Source organism: Orcinus orca, chromosome 12 (genome assembly GCF_937001465.1).
Source record: "Orcinus orca chromosome 12, mOrcOrc1.1, whole genome shotgun sequence".
Classification (NCBI taxonomy): Eukaryota; Metazoa; Chordata; class Mammalia; order Artiodactyla; family Delphinidae; genus Orcinus; species Orcinus orca.
The window spans coordinates 16,745,688-16,767,864 of NC_064570.1; the positions used below are offsets into that span (position 1 = coordinate 16,745,688).

General features: G+C 47.5%; 1 protein-coding gene across 8 annotated transcripts in view; it reads right to left on the reverse strand.

The window, feature by feature from the left end:
- SASH1 (SAM and SH3 domain containing 1) overlaps window positions 1-22,177 on the reverse strand; it is a 323,565-nt gene that overhangs the window by 71,143 nt on the left and 230,245 nt on the right. For all 8 annotated transcript variants that reach the window (XM_033405251.2, XM_033405266.2, XM_004263733.4 and 5 more), the window contains one exon: window positions 1,253-1,293. In XM_033405251.2, coding sequence (XP_033261142.1) covers window positions 1,253-1,293 — 41 coding nt within the window. The remainder of the gene's footprint in view (window positions 1-1,252; window positions 1,294-22,177) is intronic.

A 22,177-nucleotide genomic window follows, 5' to 3' on the forward strand; every position in this document is an offset into this window, starting at 1 on the left:
GGGGCACACCCAAAGCTGCGGCTTCGTCACCGTTCGGTGTCTGGTTGCTCCACGGCCACTGGAAACAGGGTCCAGCGGAGTGATGCGCTGTTGGTTTCCGCAGTCTAGATGGGCGGTGCCAGGCAGTGTGGCACAAAACAGACCCGTGGAAAGCCCGCGCAAGGGGCTCCCAGGCTAAGGGCATTATTTGTCAAAGTGGGATGCCCTCGTTACGTTCTGACAATCCCCAAGACTCTGAGAAGGAAACTGGAGTCCACTAGCCTGAGGCTGCCTCTGTACCCAGAATGTGGGAGGTGCCTGCTGCCTCTGGGCTAAACACAACAGCAAATATCGGCCATGAAAGGTCAAAGTGAAGTAGGATTATCACTACTTGAATCTTTATCACAAGCAATCTGGGAATAGAATGTATTTCTTGTAAGCTATACTCTCCCCTTCTCTCATTTTAATGTTTCTGAAATGGAGGTGCAGCTTAAGAGCTAACATTTATCCCGCACTTAGCATATCCAGGCACTTTGTATCTAATGGCATATCTCATTTAATACTCACTCACAATGAACGTATGATGTATCCTTGTTTCCATTTGTGGATGAGAAAACCGAGGCTTAGAGAGGCAAGTGACTTGCCCAAGGTCATAACTAGTAAAGTTGGTAATCATGATTCAAATCCAAATCAAAGCTTGATTTGAGCACTTATGCACCTAATCATGATGACTCTGCCAGGCTTTCTTAGACCCAAACAGAAGAAATGTTACAAAATCATAGTGGATTTTATAACACCTTAATTGTGCATAATCTTTCATTCAAAAGTTCCAAACAGAAGGATTTATCCTAAGGACATGATCAGGGATAGGCTCAAGGATTTTCAGTGGTAGCATCATTTCTCTGTGATAGAGAAAAAACTGCCAACAACTTCCATGCCCAGCAGAGCAGAGACTGGTTGATTCAATTATGGCACATCCAATAAGACAGAATATTATGCAGACTTAAGAATTTTACTGTAAAAAATACTCAATCATGTAGGAACATGCTCAGGATACATTCAATTGTAGAATACGAGCCGTATTATGCTTTTTTGAAACTCACACAAATTCAGAAAAAGAGAGGAAAGTTACACATCAAGATCTTAACAATGTTTATTTCTGGGTGGAAGGATTCTTTGTGGTTTTTGTATGTTCACATACTTATGTGTTCCGCCAAGTATTAAAAGAAAATAATTAATTAAAAATGGTTAAACCAAGAAAAGTGGTACTGACCTACAGAGCTGTCTTCCGAGTGCGACTTATGAAGAGGATTCCTACAAAAGAAAGACAAGTGTGATTACCAGGGAGCTTACCTTCATGTGAGGACTGAGAACCCTCCTAACTAGTGGTACCCAGCATCCATCAACTGAGGACAGCCAGGGAAATCTCTACAGAATGTTTATCAATGGCCTTCCCCAGCCATCTGCTGCCTTTCTAGAAAGCGGCTGGGGGGCCACTTGTCAACACTAATTAAAGGCTCACTCCAGGGTAAGACCTGTATGAAATGAAGGGAACAGACTTCACTGGCTGATGGCCGAAGCGCCTTCCATTTCTGTGAATCACTATTTACATGTTAAGTTACTGCCATTGAGAAGTCTCTCATGTAAGTGGGAAAGAGAAGGTAAATAAAAATAAGAATATAGACCTGGCAGATGAGTAAAGTGATCACCTGGAGGACGAATAAGAGGGATGCAGGGGTTTGTGGACATTGAGCAACAGGAGATTGGATGCCCCAAGTAGGGGGGCAGCTAGGATGCAGCTCCTCTGGTCCCTTGCTGCCACCTGGCAAGTGCACTACGTGTTTCTCTAGATCTTCCAATTTCAAAGAGAAGTCAGAAGTCTGCATTTCTTTTACAAGAGCTCCACATTTTTAAGGATGGCAAATAATTCAGTATTTCTAAAAATGTGTTCAAGTTCATTAACACATGTCTGGGCATCAGATTCGGCCCACACCCTCCCCGACCCTAGCTGCCAGTGGGTGACTGTGGATACAGATGAACTCAAATAACCTGAAAAGTGAACCCAGCCCCAAACGCAGGCGACCAAGCCTTTCTCCAGAATATACATAGACAGATAGCAACGTAAAGGAAGAAGGCAGGGAAACCAAAGAAAGTGAAAATTGGTTCTCTCAAAAGGGGAAGAGCAGGGCTTCCCTGGTCGCGCAGTGGTTGAGAGTCCGCCTGCCGATGCAGGGGATACACGTTCATGCCCCGGTCCGGGAAGATCCCACATGCCGCGGAGCGGCTGGGCCTGTGAGCCATGGTTGCTGAGCCTGCGCGTCCGGAGCCTGTGCTCCGCAACGGGAGAGGCCACGATAGTGAGAGACCCGCGTACCGCAAGAAGAAAAAAAAAAAGGGGGGAAAGAGCAGAGGCGGAGCATTAATCTTCCGCTAGGTGGGTCCAGAGCCGAGAGAGCAAGTTCAGCGTCCCTGAGCTTGCTGACCAGGAAAACCAGGAAGAAGGAACCTGCATCGGAACAGAAGCAGGGACGCTCAGGGGGTTTACACCTGAACCTTCACTGCTCGTACATCCACCCGGATGGAGGGTGGAGGTGGCATCTGGCGAGACACTCTTTAGTTTGAGAAAGCATGGGAGGCCAGAGTTCCACTGAAACAATCAGAAAGAGAAGCAGAACGTCCCATCACTTAGCAGTGATTTTCTGCCTACCTGGCGGGTAAAAAGGACCTCTAGAACTTAAGGTGACAGGAGAGGGGCAGGGGGCTTCCTCTCATGCAGAGTCACCTATGATAAGCCATCTCTCTTTGGAACAGCTGCATCGACGCTGGCTGACTGCCGGCTGCCGTCTGAAGACTTGAGCCCTGTAAGCACCTTCAGACCCCACGTCTGCGAGAAGAGAATTGTTTCTGACTAGCACCAAAGCCTGACAGACCTCTACTGTCCATGAGGGGACAGAGTAAGAGCAAAGAACAGAAAACTGGGCAAAGGACTGATGCTGAAGAGCTAGACTTGAGGCCTAGTTTCTCGCCCTTTCTACCACGCTGCCCGCGCAGAAAACGTACGGAAAGTCTACCTCGTCGGCACATTTTGCCACATTTAGCTTCTAGGATATACTCTCCTCCCTCCAATCCACACACAAAAAAAGAAAATCCCTAAACATATACTTACTTGAAAGGCTTCTATGAAATAGCTATTTCAGTTTCCTTCGTTCGGAAAAAACGTGTTGATGCTATTGTAAGGTACATGGACAATCATGAAGAAGTGGGATGTACAATGGAGGGAGGGTGACAAAACATGAACAAAGTACCGGCAAAGAAGGAGAAGTAACAGCAGAAGGAGGAGGGGGGAGGGGGGAGGGGACATGAGGTGGGGGAGGGGACATGAGGTGGGGGAGGGGAGAGGGCCAGGAAGGAGGAGGAGGATGAAGAGAAGGAACAAAGGGCTTCCCTGGTGGCGCAGTGGTTGAGAGTCCGCCTGCTGATTCAGGGGACGCGGGTTCACGCCCCGGTCTGGGAATATCCCACATGCCGCTGAGCGGCTGGGCCCGTGAGCCATGGCCACTGAGCCTGCGCGTCCGGAGCCTGTTCTCCGCAGCGGGAGAGGCCGCAACGGTGAGAGGCCCGCGTACCGCAAAAAAAAAAAAAAAAAAAAGAGAGAAGGAACCAAAACACAAGCCAGGAAGGTGCTCAAGGCCACAGAAGTAGGAGCAGGGCAAATACCAGCAGACAGCTGAGTAGAGTTGGCTGTTGACTGGAGATTAAGGCAGGAAATCCTTCGAAAATAATATTTACTCTAAGGTTTGAATACTTAAATTTTGTTTTTTAAATTTTACTCTGTTGCATTTGTAGCTCAAAGTCATGGTAATACGCCTCAGCCCACCCTACTTCAACTGGCCATGATCTACCAGCACCATCACCAAGCTTTCTGTAGATGCCCTCTGATGGCAAAGGAAGTGGCACATTTATTTTTATACTCACACTAAGGACCTAATTGCTTACAACCAACTGTATCAACTATCCCTAGTTCTTGATAAACTACTTACCTGTGTAATAAACTAAAAATATGTATATGTCTTTCACTTTTTCTAAAAGAAATATTTTCATGGGAAAATGGTCTAAAGAAATAGTACTTTTTTTCAGTCCTTTGTTGATTTAGAATAATACACTTCATCCAGTTGTAAGGAATTCTGCCCATCGTTTAATCCAATCCCAATTTTGCAGAAAACCATGGTCTCCAGAAATTACAGAAGTGGTGCACGTTTTCCTGACTGGTTACAGACCAGCAAGGAGCTGTACTGAGGGATCGCTAGACTGGTTCTTTCCAAAATACACCGGACTCTCCCTATCTGCATGAAGTGTATATAAAATTGCCTGTCTCAGTACGATCCTTCAAAAATCCAAAGGCTCATTTCTAAGTTTTCAACCCATTTTTCACTCGTTTTGCCCAATGGGAATATCTAATACTGTAAAAACACTCCAAAATTCATACTACAGAAAACTTATGTTCTCACTATTACATAGTTATCACAAAATATAATTGTATTTTCCTCTATAAAAAGCTGGCTTACAACTTTTTCATTATTTTATCTACCTTCTTCAAATTATCATGTGTTTTGATTATTTACCCTTGGGTTTGCATATTTTAATCTATTTGTTACATAAGAGGTGCTTCTCCTAGTCATCATTTGCATTTCCCCCAGAATGCCAGCAGATGGCACTGTAGCTTCTTTATTCAACTTGCTTATGGTAGCCAGTGGGGATTTTGTATTTAAAATTTCACCAGTTCACAATCTAGATACTGGTCAAAGATAGCAAGCCAATGTTTCATAAGCACAAGGCCCAACTCATCAATTTACAAAGGGGGTAAAATGATGCCATATCAAGTTTAATTTGGATGCAGTGAATTTTCCCTGCCAACAGAAGCTGGCAGAGCAACAATGCAAAATGCCATCTCCTTTCTCCTTGAGACTGATTATAAAATTCATCCAGCAGGAACAAAAATCAATGATGTCACCAAATTCCAAATTCGGATGGCAGCAGGTGGAAGGGGTCATTTACTGATCTCCTGGTGGAAGAAATTAATGCTCAGAAGTCAGTTCTAAAGAGGCCTCCTCAGGCTTTCCTCGTGGCGCAGTGGTTGAGAATCCGCCTGCCAATGCATGGGACTTGGGTTCAAGCCCTGGTCCGGGAAGATCCCACATGCCGCAGAGCCACTAAGTCCGTGTGCCACAACTACTGAGCCTGTGCTCTAGAGCCCGCGAGCCACAACAACTGAAGCCTGCACGTCTAGAGGCCACGCACCATAACAAAGAGTAGCCCCGTTTGCCGCAACTAGAGAAAGCCCGCACGCAGCACTGAAAACCCAATGCAGCCAAAAATAAATAAGTAAAATAAATAAATTTATAAAAACAAAACAAAGAGGCCTCCTCGTAATACATCCTTCCAGCCAGATACTGCAGACGAAAATGGCAGCCTATTTCTAGCCATCACTTTCACTGTTAACAAGGTAAAAAGGATGAGGATTTCCATGCAGATTTCAACGACTGGGAAGCAATAATCAATATGCGGTTGCACTTTGAGAATCTATTAAAGCATTTAATAGTTTTGCATTTAAAGTCTCTGAACTCAATCTTAGTACCTTTTCATCAATAACTACTACTATTAGACCCCAAAACTGCATAAGTGTAAACTTTCCTCAAGACCCCTAAAACTACTCTAGCCCTCCCTGAAGGTCAAATTCATTTCAGAAAATTATAAGGAATACATGAATTAGATCAAAAAATCAATTTAAGGGACAGCATCCCCAGAACTGTACCAATTCTTTTCATCCTACACTCCAGTCTTTAGCAAATTCTTTGTTAAATTGCTTCCTTCCTTCATTTTCACTCATTCATTTATTCATTGCTTCTTTCATTCAATAAATATTTCTCAAGCTCTCACTCTGAGTCTGGCATCCCTGCGGCACTGAGATCATAGCAGTAAATAAAAGACGGGTAAGATCCCTGTTCCCTTGCAGCTAGGATGGGGGTGCAGATCAAGAAGTAGGGAGAATTCTAGAAAGGATGGACAGAGAAGCCCTCTCTGAAGAGGTGACAGGTGAGCAGATACCTCAATGATAAGCTGGCATGACATCCACTCCCTCCACTGGGGAAGACTGGTAGGGAAAGAAAGGAGGAAGTAAGAGGTCTACTTTGGCCACGTTCAGTTTGAGGTGTTTGTTGAACATCCCTGCAGAGATATTAGTGAGATAGTTGGATATGTGAGTCTAAGCTCAGGGGACTCATTGAGGACTGGAGTTAAGAATTTGGAAGTCACTTGGATATTTAAAGCCAGGAGACCAACTGAAACTGAACAGAAGCCGAGGCTGAGCTCAAGGGCAATTCAATTTTTATGGGTCAGGAAAAGAAGGGGAAACAGGCAATGGGACTTCTGGGGAGGGGCCAGTGGAGGGAAGGAAAACCAGGGAAGTACACTTTTACCTTTCTGGCTAGAATAATACTAAAATCAATTTAACACAGATGATACTGCTGCCTCAGACGCCATACAGGGTAAATTCTAGGTTGCTCTATTTTTCCATTGAATCTATTGCTTCACAGCAGAGATCCACATAAGACCAGAATGAAAGAGGAAACTAACAAAGGTCAAAACGAAATTCTTCACGTTTGTATATAGGAGTCCACCTTGCCTAAGGACACAGAGGTGGTCAGAGACTTAACTGTGTCTGAGTCCAAAGCTTCACCCACTTCACTGAACACATTGCTTCTCATTTACATGAAAGAAAATCACATCACATGATACACTACCCTGGTTCTTGGGTAAGTTCCTGGCATGACACTCAGAAGGATTTGTGAGGACAGAGCACGTTTTCAACCCCAAATGTGAACATGGCCAATGGGTTTATAAGACCTAAGTATTTCAAAAACACTTTTCAGGATTCGGTTGTGTTTACTACTGCATGGTCCTCTTGTCTGCTTGTCGAAGGAAAGGAAGCCACATCATTTGGCTCAAACCCATTTTTCTTCTTCTATTTCCAGATAAATCGCCTAAGGTACCTCCAGGCAGAGACAGCTCTATCTCGCTGTTACGTACTTAGGCTGACACACCAGAAAGGTATAACAAATGCCCACGCATAAAGGAATTCCTAAAATAGACTTTGTGTTTTTGTTCCGATGGACTGTCCAGAAACTTCATTATAACCAAACAAAAAACAAAAGAAAAACTGTTCTAACCTCATTTCTAAGAAAGGACCATGTGTTACATGTTACTGGAAAATGTACACTTAAGAGGTTTTAAAGGTTCCTTTATCTTGAGTCTCCGGAAATACGCTAACATACATTATTAGTTTATTTCCTGCTGGATTTTGAATCAGAGCTTTTGCTGTGTCTGGGTCTTTGACTGCATCATCCCCTGGCCTGCCAAGGCAGTCCCCAAAGCCAGCAGCAATTTTCCTCAAGATGCAGAAAAAGGACTGAGGCATCTGTGTTATTGAATTATACGTGCACGGGGGAGGGAGAAGAAGGTAAATGGGTTGAGGGCCTTTTTAGTAGTTAATATTCTCTTTTGCTTTATTCTTTTTTTTTTTTTTTCTCGTTTTGGCCGTACCACGTGGTTTGCGAGATCTTACTTCCCTGACCCGGGAATCGAACCTGGTCCCCAGCAGTGAAAGCACTAAGTCCTAACCACTGGACTGCCAGGGAATTCCCTTCTTTTGCTTTATACCTTTACCTAAATATAACAAACTACTCACATTTATATTTTTCATATTTAGTGACAAATCATTTTGTGTAAAATAGGTAATTCCTTAATTTGACATTTCTTATTATCCTTTGGGTAGCAAAGATATTTTTCATATAGGAGCATTTCTTCTCTATTTAATAGGAATAAACATGAAACAAAATTCAGCTCACACTATCCACTGTCTGCCATGAAAATTTAAGGGTCACCCTTCCCCCAGCCATGGGGTAAGGGCTGGGATAAGGCATCCGACATGGAGGGTCCCCAGTGCTGGGCGCTCACTCGTGGGGTTGGGGGGTTGCAGGGAGCGAGTGCCTCCTTAAATTCCGTGCCCTCCGTTATCTCTTGCTTTACCCTTGATGGGGCCCTTCCCAGCCAATAACCATTATATTTCATACATACAATGGAAATTAGCTTGCCAATTTACTGGCTGGGATGGAAGGTAACTCTCTTGCCAAGCGGCTGTTTTATTGTTAGAACTCCCTGAATATTCAGTACCGATGACAACGCTGGCGACATGCTGTCACCCTGGTGAACACACTCTCCACTCTCATTTCACAGTCTATTCCTGGCCTGTACGTTCTGGCTTTTTGTTGCAAGGTCACCTTCCTAAGTGATCAAGGCAGAAACCAAATCCAAGGCCGTTGCCGACACTGCACAGGCTCAGGGCTCACACGCTCAGGAGTCAGGCCCACCCGTGACAGCCGCAAACCTAAGCCGTATTTTCCCTTTTTATGTGCAGTAAAACTGTGGTGTAAAAACTGCACCTCCCTTGGTGGGTTGTTAGGAGAATTACAGGAGACAGTGAATATAAAGGGCTTAGGGCAGTGCCTGGCACTTGGTGAGGTCCCAGTAAATGTGACCTCTTGTAACTACTCCCCAGAGCTGCCTCAAACACACGAATATGCTTGGTCTTTGGGCAGGATTACACCACCCTCATCCCACTGAGCGCTGCCGCTACTCAGCCCCTATCCTAGACTCCAGCAGTTTCTGAATCCCCAAGGTTCCTCTTTCTTATTTTTCTTACATTAACTTGCCTCAAAAAATTTGGACGGATGTAGTGATTTCTCGTCCTCTTCTCAATCTCACTTCATACAAGCAATTCATGTTTTTCTCGGAATTAAAAAAAAAAAGACACAAAACCCATCTAACACAGCATTGTAAATCAACTATACTCCAATAAAAAATTTTTTTTAATTTCATATTTTCCAAAAAATAAAAAGAAATCACAACAATTGAACAAGATTCCAACACACTTTATCCATTTTTTCAGCATAGTATAATTAATATTTGCTTATATCCTACTGACTTCCTTAAGCAGTAAGAACTGTACCAATTTAGATGACTGTGTTCAACACAGTGTATACTAAATAATTCTTCATTTATGTTGAGTAGATTTCCATATGGATACATATCATGGGAAATAATTGGGGCCCATCAATCATGTAATATTAACTTTCCAAAAGAAATGTCAGGGTTTCCAGGTTTAAGAGTGGATATTGTCCCAAAGCAAGAATACCAGGGAATTCCCTGGCAATCCAGCGGTTAGGGCGCCTCGCTTCCACTGCAGGGGACGCAGGTTCGATCCCGGGTTGGGGAACCAAGATCCCACAAGCTGTGCAGTACAGGCCCCGCCCACCCCAAAAGAGAATACCACCTAATCTTTAATTCCAATTTCATGAGGGTCTCTTATCACACAAATCAAATTCTCACACTTGGAAAGTGCTAAAAGAACATTTGAAAAGTTTGAAATTTCTAGCCATGAGTTTTGGCCTCTTCAAATTTTTCTTATTCTACCCTCTGCTTTATAATATCTTTGGTTTTAAAACTGCCATCCTGGGCTTCCCTGGTGGTGCAGTGGTTGGGAGTCCGCCTGCCGATGCAGGGGACACGGGTTCGTGCCCCGGTCCGGGAAGATCCCACATGCCGCGGAGCGGCTGGGCCCCTGAGCCATGGCCGCTGAGCCTGCGCGTCTGGAGCCTGTGCTCTGCAATGGGAGAGGCCACAACAGTGAGAGGCCCGCGTACCGCAGAAGAAACAAAACAAAAAAAACCTGCCATCAGAATCAGTTTAGGTGAGCCTATTCCTTCCATACAAGATGTCTCAAGAGGAGCGTCTTATCCAGAAAAATAGAAAGACTGGGTGTGCAGCTTGCCTTCCAACAACAATCACTTTTGTTATCCCTCAATCCTCTGCTAATTACATTAGGGACGTGGAAGTTCTAGGTATTTGAACAAGATCTCTTCTGCTGCAAAGCATGCCTTTTTTTTTTTTTTTTAACACTAACTGTCCTCACGTAGTTAGAATGGACATAGTGATTCCTCTTCCACTTCTCAACTGCACTTTACGAAAGCAGTCCGTGTTTTTCTTAAAATGAAAAAAAATACACGAATGATTGGACATGATGTCAACATAGAGATGCATGGGCAGCTCACTGGCATCTAGACATGAATGACATTATCTCTAATGTTTCTCTAAGGCCACGACCCAGGAAGCAGCCCAGCACAACGGCTCACGAGGTGGGTTCTGGAGTCCAGTTGCCAGTGTTCAAAGACAGCTCTACCATTTACTAACTAGCAACTCTGGACCAGCCACTTGGTCCCACTGAATCCCAGTTTCAGCCTGTGCAAGATGGGGACAATATTATTACTGATCATATGGGTTTTCTAGAGGTTTCAGCGAACTGTGACTTGCATGGTGTTTAGAACATGCCTGCACGTGATGAGCACCACCACCAAGAAGCCAGCGATCACGACTGCCGGCCTCTGCTCTCACCCAGCTCTCCTTATGGGGTCATGTCTCTCATAGTCCTTCTCTAGAACGCACTGAGTTTCTCAACATGGAAGGGGTTGGCTCTCTGGCACCTCGGAGGTGACCAACAAGCTCTCCAGGCCAAGAGCAGGGCTCCACCCCTGTTGAGTCTGCAAACCCTTCACAAAGGTGCATTGAAAGAGATGGGTGTCCTTTCATTCACCAATTGGTAATTTGTGCCGAAAGTTAATGGTGCAGGACACTGTCAGAAGTTTGAGTTTCTTGTCTTAAAAGCAGCCAAAAGCCATCTCTCCACAATGGAGGCCCATGGCCTAGTTGTGTCACTGCCACAACTTCACTCCCGCTAAGACTATACAAAGTGCAGAAGTGCAGAGCTCAACATGCCCACAGATGGGTGCTGGGGGCAGGGCAAGTCCAACCTGGGATCCCAGATGGTCATCCTCCAAGGTTTCCAAAGCCTCTCAGCGCGTCTTCTCTTTTCCATCTGGGCCATATTCTTCATCTGTGGCCTGCTGGGTCTAACCTGTCTAAAACCTGGCTGTGGATGCCAGCTGTGGTGCTCATGGCACTGTGGAAAGTACCGGCATCTATCTCAGCTCCGAGAAGTTATAAATGCCTTCCCAAGTCCTTCAGATTTAGTAACTTATCTTCAGAATGTCCACGCGACACAGTGGAGGGTATGTAATATTATCTTTTTATGAAAGTTCATATAAAAAGGCATCAATAACTAATCAGTCTCTTAGAAAAACAACCAAGGATGATTTCTTGCTCAGTGTTTCATGTTTGGTACAGATAATGAAGCCCTGCACAGCTGGATGAAGGAGATGCACACAGCACGGTCCATACCTTCAGGAGCATACAAGATAATTCGGTAGATTATACTGACGCACTGCGAGATACGAACGGTTGAGTGAGTGCTCATCACTGGCAAGGCCAGTTGACTTCCATTTCAATATCCATTCTCGTCTTCATTCTTACTGGGAGAACGTTGATTTCGCTTGGGTGGCAGTGTGCCCTGTTAAATTACTCACCCACCCACACTCCCTTGCAGCATGTGGAGGCCAGGTGTCTGGGTTGCCCAAGAAGACATAACTGGAACTTTACAGCAGGGTGTTTCTGGGAAAGCTAGTGTTTTCACAGTGAGAAGAAACGACTCAGTCTTCACACACCTTTTGCCCTTTGCCTTCTCCCTTGGTCCTGCCTGAAACATGGGCAGAATGCCCCAGCAGTTGTCATTTTATTATAAGGAAGAAAGTCACATACTAAGGAAACGGGAGTAGAGGAAATAATTCCTTGGAATACCTACCTCCAGACTCCTTGCTATATGAAAAATATGCCCCCCTGTGCCCCAACACTGCAGATTTGCTTGTTAAGAAGTAAAAATGACAAACTTCTATAAAGCATTGGTCTGGGTTCATCAAGCACATTCATATATATCGCATCAGATTTCAGGCTCACAGAGACCCTGAAAAGAACTAGCCCCATTACATAGATGGAGAGACTGAGGCCTGGAGTACTCATGGAAGTGACTTGTCCCTAAGTCACGGAGCTGGGGCTTAAACTCAGCTCTTCTGACATCCAATCCAATGTCCTTCCCACTAAAAACCAGATTCACGATACTGTGAGCCCGAAGCCAAAACGATGTGCATTTACTGGCACTGACAGGGCAACTTAAGCTTGTGACTTGGCCGCAGGAGGCTGTAGCCCCAGGTCAAGCTCTGACTTTCGATGTTTCCTCAACAGGCATACAAATTAAAGCATTAAAAAAAAAAAAAGAGGTCTTGAACTTCTGTTCATTCTCGTTTTGGTGTAAACAGTAAAAACCAATGCCTTCCTTTAACGACCTCGATGCGAACTTTAATTTTTTTTTTTTTGGTTGCGTTGGGTCTTCATTGCTGGGCGCAGGCTTTTCTCTAATTGTGGCGGGCAGGGGCCACTCTTCATTGAGGTGAGCGGGCTTCTCATGGCAGTGGCTTCTCTTGCTGCGGAGCACGGGCTCTAGCAGGCTTCAGCAGTTGTGGCACACGGGTTTCCGTAGTTGTGGCTCACAGGCTCTAGAGCACAGGCTCAGTAGTTGTGGCGCACGGGCTTAGTTGCTCCGTGGCATGTGGGATCTTCCCGGACCAGGGCTCGAACCCGTGTTCCCTGCATTGGCAGGCGGATTCTTAACCACTGTGCCACCAGGGAAGTCCCAAATTTTATATTTTATTTAGGTTTTTATTATCTTCAGAATTACTAAATTACTGTCAAAACCAAAATAAAACGAAACAGGATTTTATCACATTATTTTCACCACAAAAGCTAGTTTTTATAAAATGAGAAAAAACCTGTAAGTAGCTTTGTTTACATTTTTAATGGCTGCTGTTTATTCCGTAAATAGAGCACAATTATTCCTTCCTTCTAGTTATTTCCCCTTGAAAATTTACTGCATATGTGTAATAAATATGTGGTCCAAGAAAGGCTTTTCTGCAAGGAAACGTGGCTGAGATTTGAGGCTGGCTGGATCAACAGGGAAGCACCTGCCTGCTCCTCTGGAAGGCCGTTTGGTTATCAGTATGCGTGACGCAGGCCCCAGCTCAGGAACGGGTGTGGCAATGGCCCCTGTACCACTCTGCCTGGTACAGGGTGCATATGGGGTAATTTATCCCAGCAGACGCTGGCACAGTAAGGAAAACCGCCCTTTGGTATTCTTCTCAAATTTGCATGGACCAGCAGGGAACGCCAGGCTGCAAAGAGCTGGCCCCTACGCGCCAGAGCCTCAGGATGCGGAGACAGGAGGAAAAGAGGCTCCTTTCAATGACCTCTTCAGTCTGTTTCCATGGCGATGGCTCCGGAAGCGGGTCAGAACTTTCTCAGTGGAAACAAACAGTGGCTCCCATTCACCATCACCCAAGCCACGCCGGCCACACTGGCCGCTGTGCCATCTGGACACAGAGGAACCTGGGGAGGGATGCGGCGTCCAGGGCTGCTGCCAGCCTTTCTTCTGTCAGCTGTTGGGAAGGGAGCAGGGGAGTCAGTGAAGCCGCCTCTGAAGGCCAAAGCTGGAAGAGCCGCGGGCATGCCGGGCCCTTCCTGGCCGTCTGATCACGTGCTGGAGGCACAGGGACCAACCACCTTCTAGGACAGGGGTGTGGGAGCCACCTGCCAGCCCTATGTCTCCTGGCTGGCAGCACAAAGGATCGGGTCCTTTCCACAGTAACCACTGACACAGTCTTTCTTTCTTTCTTTCTTTTTTTTTTTTTTGCAGTACGCGGGCCTCTCACTGTTGTGGCCTCTCCCGTTGCAGAGCACAGGCTCCGGACGCGCAGGCTCCGCGGCCATGGCTCACGGGCCCAGCCCTGCATCGGCAGGCGGACTCTCAACCACTGCGCCACCAGGGAAGCCCTCTTTTGTTTTTTTTTCACTTTTAATTCCTTCAAGACACAGCTGATGAAAAACTTTTGGATGTTATAAATACTATGAAAATGGGAACTCAAGCTTTCCTATCTTCTCAGATCTCATTTTTTTAATGGAGGTACAATTGACGTATAACCTTATATTAGTTTCAGGCGTACGACACAGTGATATATTTGTATATATTGTGCAATCATCACCACAGTAAGTCTAGTTAACATCCGCCACCATTCAGATCTCATTTTTAGATCCCCACACATCTCCTTTGTCACATCCTCGTGCCCTCCACATTCAAAGCCATTAAGGGGCTGCCGACTCCTCCCTGAACTTTGTAGTTCTGCTGGTGGTCTCACTTTGCTCTTGGATCGCTTCACATCCTTCCTCCTTCTGATTCTGTGGCTTTATCTGAAGTGACGCACGAGCAACCTGCTAGAGATGATTCGGACACCAGGCAGCACTGCCAGGGACACCATGACGATCACTGACGTCCACCAGCGTCATCTGAGCGGCCCCGGGATCCACTGATGACTGAGGTGTGGAGAAGAAGCACAGAGCTTCAATCCGACTGACGAGAAACAGGTTTTGGCAGAGTTCGTAAAGCCAGGCTGCTGCTTGAGAACCTCCTGGGAAACTTGTTACAGGCTCCAGAGTTCCACGTTTGGAGAATCCAATTCATTGGGCCTGGGCGGGGCCCGAGGGTCTGTCTTCAACAAGCTCTCCAGCTGACTCTGCCTCGCGGATGTGCTTGGAACCACTGTTGTAACCCGCTGGAAAATGGGAAACGCGTTCCCCATCCTTCCTTCTCCACCCCCTCCTTGTATCCTTCTACTCCACCACCTCCAAAATATGGAAAGCAGTACTGCCAGCAAGGTTTTCAGAAGAGAATACAGAATACACTAAACTAAAACAAGCAGCCGACATGCTTCAAGCGTTATCCTGACTGTGAGGTTTTATTTGGACAAAGCTTTTAGAGAAGCTCGGGGCGGGGTTGAGTCTTGACTCAGGGAGCTGTGGTGGGTCTGCAGTCCATCACCTTAGCTCAGCTGGACTACGTTTCCCTGATCCCCTCCCCCAAGTGGGTCAGCGTGGGCCACGTGAGATGTTTCACGTGAGGTGCGCAAAGCAGAAGCGGCGTGGTAGCTGTTTTCTTTCTGGGCTTCAGGGTCAGTGCAGGGCACGAGGCCCTGCTGAGGCCAACACATGTCGTCACGTGTCCCCTGGGTCACCGAGTGGCAGGGCAGCAGCTGGGCTGCAGTGCTCGCATTCCTGCCCAGTCTCCTCCTCGGGGTCTCGGATCCTGGGCCTGTGGCTTGTTTCCCTCCCGGGGAAGGACGCCAGCCCCTCCTGCAGGTTCCTAACATTGGAGCTTGCTGGGCGGTAGTGAAGATGACTGGGTTTCAGCCCACCCTTGCAGGCGGCAATCTGTCCTCTTTCCTCACTTTCCCACATCATTTCTGCCCCAAGTGCCAGTCCTGCGGACTTCAGGCCACATCACCGGACAAAGAGGGAGCAGCCTCCACAGACACGTGAGGTCAAAATGCTATAACGACGTGATCCTAACGTCTGCTTCTCCAACAGAACCCTGACTGATGGGGAATTTATGTGGCTCTCGGCCCCGCCCCTCCCTGCAGGGGTGGGTGGTCCCTCCTCCTCCAGTCCCTCGGCACTGTGCACACAGGGTATCCTATCACTGTGTCTTGTCTTCTTCGGGGTGTCAGAGGACGGCGACCTTTCCTATCCTGTCCATCGTTCCAGGGCCTAGCATATTCGTCCATACAGCCGAAACATGAAAAGTGCTTATTCAATGAAACTTCACTACAGGCCTAGCCCATCCCTCGTCTTCCCTAAGTGCATCCATCCTTGTGTGGTCCTGGTGGTGGAGTCTATGATAAAGGCCTGGCACTGGCAGATAAACAGATCTGGATTGGAATTCCACCACTGCCTCAACCAAGGTTTGGACTCGTGATCTTGGTGTGTCATTTAGTCTTTCTAACCCTCGGTTTCCTTAACTGCCAACTACCATCTACATGATAGTTTTGTTAGGAGGATTCCCACACACAAGTTGTAGGTATGGGTCCTCCCTTATTCCTGCTAGGAAAGGAATGCTATTTATCTACTGATAGCCCCCTTTCTCCCCGGCCCCGTGTCCTGGTCGCCTCTCCTGCAGGACAGACAGTCATCAGTGGCCACCTCTGCGTGCTCAATACCTCCTGCAGTCGCTCGATGCAGCCCAGGCACGTGGACTCAAGCTGGGCTGGGTCAGCTGGAGGCTCCCTCACCAGACGGAGCTCGGGGCCACAGAGTTTTTCAGAGGGAAACAGCTGAGGTGGAGGATTCTGGCACAGCTGCTCTTACTTGGAGCCCCTGCGTCCTGGAATGTTGAGCCCCTCAAGTATGCTGCGCGATGGAACACACACGTGTGCGGCCCACACAAACACATATTTCAGCACGCTGCGACCGCACGGGCTCTGTGAAAGCGGTGGTTGTCTCCCAGCCCTCCCCCACCCTCCTATCTTCGGGGCGTTGAAAGGACAGGAAAGCTCATGGGGGAGAGGCGCACTGTAAGTGACCGTGGCCACTACGAGCTGCGTGTCTGGCACCGTCTACTGAGACGCAGGACGGAAACCACAGGTGCAAGCACCCTACCTTCTGCGGCTGGGGAGAGAACAGCACCTACCTAGGCAGGCACGGCACTGGGTGTTTCACACAACCACCCTCGGAAGGAGCTTTTATCCTGCACGTTTTATCGATTAGGAACCCGAGGCTTGGAGAATTTAAATCCCACAACAACTAACAGAGCTTAAATTCAGGGTCAGGTTCTGTCCAACACCAAAGCTGACATGAGCGACAGCGAACGCGGAGAGTCCGCGCAACGCTGGCCGGTGCCCGGCGTGTTTCGGAATGGGTCAGAAAATGAGCGATGGCCCAGGCTAGAAGGAACCCGGAGACCCCCTGACTCAGACTCCCTGCCATGTCACTGGGAGCTGAAGCCTGGAGGGGTGACAATCACAGACAGACTGGAAGCCCAGCCCCTGGACAGTGACCTTGCCCTCATGTCCACAGCCCTGGCAGATGGCTACTGCTCAGCTGATGAAAGCAGAGGAATACAGAATACATGTGCTGACGCCTGGCTCTAAATGCTTAAAGCAAAGGAATACAGAATACATGTGCTGACGCCTGGCTCTTCGCGCAGTCTACTTATCTTCCGAAACTTAAGTTTGCTGTCTGCCTGTCTCACCTCGCCCCCTCCTCCCCGTGAGCTCCAAGGACCAGACACTGGGGGCCCGAGTCGCCTTTGGTGCTGCTCTAATGGGCCACGAGCGCTCATCTCCCTTTCCTGGGGCGGACAGTGGGGACACACCCACCTGAACCGGGCAGAACCGACTTGTGAGCCATTCTGAAGAACGTGCCTCCACAAGGCTGCTGCACTCCCCACACGTGCTCTTTCCCCACGGGAAAGTAGTGGTGTTCCCCTCCACACCCCACAGCTCTGCCACAAACAGGATGTGGAAACGGGATGCATTAGTCTCCGCTCCGGGGGACACGGCTTGACCTGGATTTCCCAGCAAACTCGCAGGCCTCCTCAGCAATTCTCACTGACTCTGGTCTGTTCCCAAGGACGACTGATAACCAATCACCGCGCATGTGGGCTCTAAGAGCTCACGTTTACCAATGAGAAAGAGAGCCCCGCCCGTCACACAGGAGCCCACGTGACCACAGGCCTCAGCCCCTGCCCTCAGGGGGCTTCCACAGACGGATGAAGCCTGGGCCCCTCTCCTCAAGCCCAGGCGCTGGGGACGAGCTGACTGAGGAAGAGGTCCCACTTCAAAAAGAACTTCTGAAATTTCTTACACATTTCAGGAATTCTTTTTGAACTGACAAAAATACTCCAAAACTGACTGTGGTGACAGTCGCAAAACCCCTGCGAATATACATTCTAAAACCCACTGACTTGTATACTTTTTTTTTTTCTTTTTCTTTTTCTTGTATACTTTTTAACAGGTGAGTTGTACGGTATGTGAACTATATCTCAATAAATCTGTTACTAAGAATAAAATAAAACAAGTGTCCTTTCCCAACAAAATTGCAGGTTTAAAACATTTTCAGGATTTTTAAAATTAGTATTTTGTGTGCTTCTCCACACCATACCTTTATCTGGAGATGGTATGTGGAGCCCAACTTGAACAAGACTGCAGAATGGAATCGGCTGCGAAGGGGAGGGGCAGCTCTTAGAAAGAGATCTGGGGATCTGTGGAAACTACCATTCTCTCCACTACATGTTTATTAAAATGCTTTTAACAGGTGTCTTTTTAATCCTAATATTCACGAGCAGAAAGCACTGACTTCATATGACACTGCTATCATTTTAGGGAGACACTGGCATATGCTAGCTAACAGGTGAGACCAAAGTAGGTCTTCTGTAATTCCGGTCCTGGAGATAATCCAGTTTTAATCTTACTTCCAAGTACTGGGGGCATTTAATACATTTGATGCAAGTATTTCATGAGCACTTGCTCTATGCAAACCACTGTTCTGAATATTAAAGAAAATCCAAAGAGAGGAAGAGAATGAGTTCATGGCCTCAAGGAGCCCACGATCACGCTGGGTTGGGTGGGATTAGAAAAGTGCACAAGGGGCTAGAGCCAGGGGCAAGGGCATGAACTTGGGCCAGACGGAACAGACAGTGACAACAGACAAGATTGTTGAGCGCCTATTAGATGCTTGATAGCTGACTGAGGCCAGTACTGTAATGGTTATCCTTTTCATAGTTGTGGAATCTGTAGATATGAAGGTAAGTCACTAGCCAAGAGCTGAAGAGCTGGAAGAAAGCACCTGGCTATGAACCCAGAGAATCTGCTTTCAGGCCAGGCATCTTAACCCCAAGGCTATAACGGCACTTCGACCAGATTAGGATTTTTGTCTCTTGCTCTGGGACCTTAGGCAAGGTACTTATCCTCAAAAATAGTACGTATCTCAATGAGTTCATGAAAAATTAAATGATAACCTACAATAAAAGTGACTAGCACCAGTGCCCAATACACATAAATAACCCAAGAAGCAGTGCTATAATGTTGACAACAACGATGATGATGATAACACGTGAACGTACATTAAGAGACATCAAATCCACACAAAGTTGCTACTGGATTCCAAGAGGTGGAAAGAATACAGCCGGCGACGGGACTGAGAAAGCATTCAAGGAGAAGCAGTCCTTAAAACAGGACTTAAAAGAAGGAAATGCTTTCAAGGCAGGAACTCCAGACAACCCAGGAGGCGTCTGGAAACAAGAGCATCCCCTGGGTCTGGAACTGGGTCATGTGGCTGGGAAACTGGGAGATGCAGCAGTAAAGATGAGCTGGTGCTCTATGGGGGGGAGGGGGGAGGAGGAGGCGGCGGGGGGCGGGTTTTGATCACAAAGGTGAAAACCTGCAGAGATCCTAAATTCTAAGTGTCCCTGAGGGGATCTCAGCATCCTCTCAGTGTGACGGGACCTAATTGCCTAACTGTACTTTAGGGAGTACCTTCCTGGATGCTCTTTTCCAGTTCATGAGAAGAGCGTTAAGGGTCTCACCTGGAGTAGTGAAGATGAAAAGGAGGGGAACAAGGGAAAGGTATAGAAGTAGAGGGAGCAACAAGATTTGGCAGTTAGGTTCTGGAATCGTGGAAGAGCGGGAATAAGATATAAAGGCTTGGCCTTCCCTGGTGGCGCAGTGGTTGAGAGTCCGCCTGCCGATGCAGGGGACGGGGGTTCGTGCCCCGGTCTGGGAAGATCCCACATGCCGCGGAGCGGCTGGGCCCGTGAGCCATGGCCGCTGAGCCTGCGCGTCCGGAGCCTGTGCTCTGCAATAGGAGAGGCCACAACAGTGAGAGGCCCGCATACCGCAAAAAATAAAAAAATAAAAAGACTGCAAACAGGCAGGTCACCAGATGGGGGGATGGTGCAGAGGGAGAGGCGTAGATTTGACGTGGATGCCCAAGACAGTAGTTCAAAGCCACGGGTGGGGTAGGTATCTTGGGAGAACTTGCAGGCTGGATGAAAGCTCCAGGGGAACAACCAGAGTAAGGGGTGGGCAGGGAAGAAGGGAGCTGCCAAGAGTGGGCATAAAGTGAGGGGGGAGAAACTGGAAACCACAAAGTCATGGACACTAAGGGTGGAGAGAGCAGCATGACCAAAGGGAAAATCAGTGCCAAATGCAACAAGCATCTGCGAGGGGGAGGGGCCTCGGACCTTGGAAAGAGCATCTCAGCAGGGAAGGAAGAGAAGAGTCCAGCTTCAGGGGAAAAGTTTAGCAACTAGGAGGGGAGAGAAATGGAATTATGCTTTGGGATGATGGAGAGATTCTCATGGGGTGGAGAAGAAGTGGCATGTACCAGTGTGCACTCACCCACCCAGTCACGCATGTATCCAACATTACTGAAAGCCTTTTATGTAAAAGACCCTGGCCTTAGCGTGGGAGTTGACACACTCACACACACACACACACAGTCACCACAGAGGAGCACCCACAAGTGCAGTCCACTGCAACAGCAGCAGGAGAGCTCAGGGGTTACAGAGTCCAGCAGCGGGCCGCTTCACCTCCATCTGCAAATCAGGGAAGACTTCTGGGAGAGGCAAGACCAGAGTTGAGCTTTTAAGGTTGAATGGAAGAATTTCCCTGGCGGTCCAGTGGTTAAGACTCGGCGCTTCCAATGCAGGGGTCCCACATGCTACACGGCCAAAAATAATAAAAATAAGGTTGAATAGAGCTTGCGCAGGTAAGGGGGGTGGGGAGGACGGTGAAAGTAGGGGACAGGGCACCCCACCAGAGGAGCTACAATCAAGAGGCTCAGTGTCCGCGGGAGAATATGGCCCGTCTGAGAGATTGCAGGAGCTCCACCCACCTGGAGCAGATGGAGGGAGGAGGCATCCAGGCAGTCAGAGGGTGGATGGTGGGATGCAAGCAATCCGGAGAGTAGGTAGCAGGTGACACGGTGGGGGGGGGGTGGGGAATGGACCAAAGGGGACACATGAATTCCTGCTGGGGCTTGTTCCCTGGAGTCTAGAGGAAAGAGGAGGGGAAGACAGATTTTTGAGAGGGAAAAAGGGAAAGTTGACACCTTCCAAAGAGTCACCAGGACTTCGCTGGCGGTCCAATGGTCGGGACTCCACACTTCCAATGCAGGGAGCGCGGGTTCGATCCCTGGTCGGTGAACTAAGATCCCACGTGCCATGTGGCACGGCCACAGAAAGAGTCACCAGCTTGCCAGATGAAACAGTTCCGCGAGTGAGGCAAAGCCAAAGGGAATAAAGGCTTGCATAGAATATCTATAAACTCCATCCATTTTACCCGACCACAGAACACAGCTCCCTCCCTTTTATTATATCTTCCTCTTCCATCATGCTACTATATTTTTTGGGCTTTTTCACCACGGGTAATGAAAGAAAGGGAAACTAAATCAGAATTTTCAACTCTAGCGAAAGACTTAGTAGAAAAGAGTTTATAAATATTGGCTAAGGTGAAGTTTTGAGATTTATTTTGGACCTTCCTGCCTCTATAGATAAATGAGACACCAGGCTTATATAAGAATAAAACTTGTTCCTACTTCCGAGGGAAACCAAAGTGGAGGTTTTAACGGCTGCTGTGTTCATGAACTCAATTCACCTCTCACCTCTCTATCTGCATAAGCAATACAACTACAGGTACTTTGGAATTAGACCTTAGTGGTTAGGAGCATGAATTCTTAAGTGGGAGCCAATCTGGGATCTGTCACATATTAGCTGTGTCGACTTGGGCAATTTATCAACCTCTCTGTGCCTCAGTTTCTGCATTTGTCAATGGGAATAAGAGCACCCAGAACAGTGCCCTGTGCTCATAGCTGGTGCCCTGGGAACAGATGCTGCATGAAGAAATGAGCAGGGTAAAGTGGAATGTGTCGTACAGGGTTTCTAGGAAAGCTCTATGGGAAGTGCCTTTGGCTTTCTGCCCTTTTACCTTCTTCCCTTTACCCTGCTTCTCCTTCCCTGCTGGAAGATGCAGCAGCATTTTAAAACCAGAGGGAGGGAAAGGGAAAGGGAAAGGGGAAGGGGAAGGGGAAGGGCAAGGGCAAGGGCAAGGGCAAGGGCAAGGGCAAGGGCAAGGGCAGTCTGAGTTCCTGAAGGCTTGCTTGGGCCACAGTGCCAGCCCTGGACCTACCCATGAACAAGAATGTATCTAGTGAAACTTGTATTAGTTTATGCCACTATTTGTCAGGTTTTCTGTTACCTGTAACTAAACTTTGTTGACTGAAGAAAAACATACAACATAAAAGTTGCAAGTTAAGT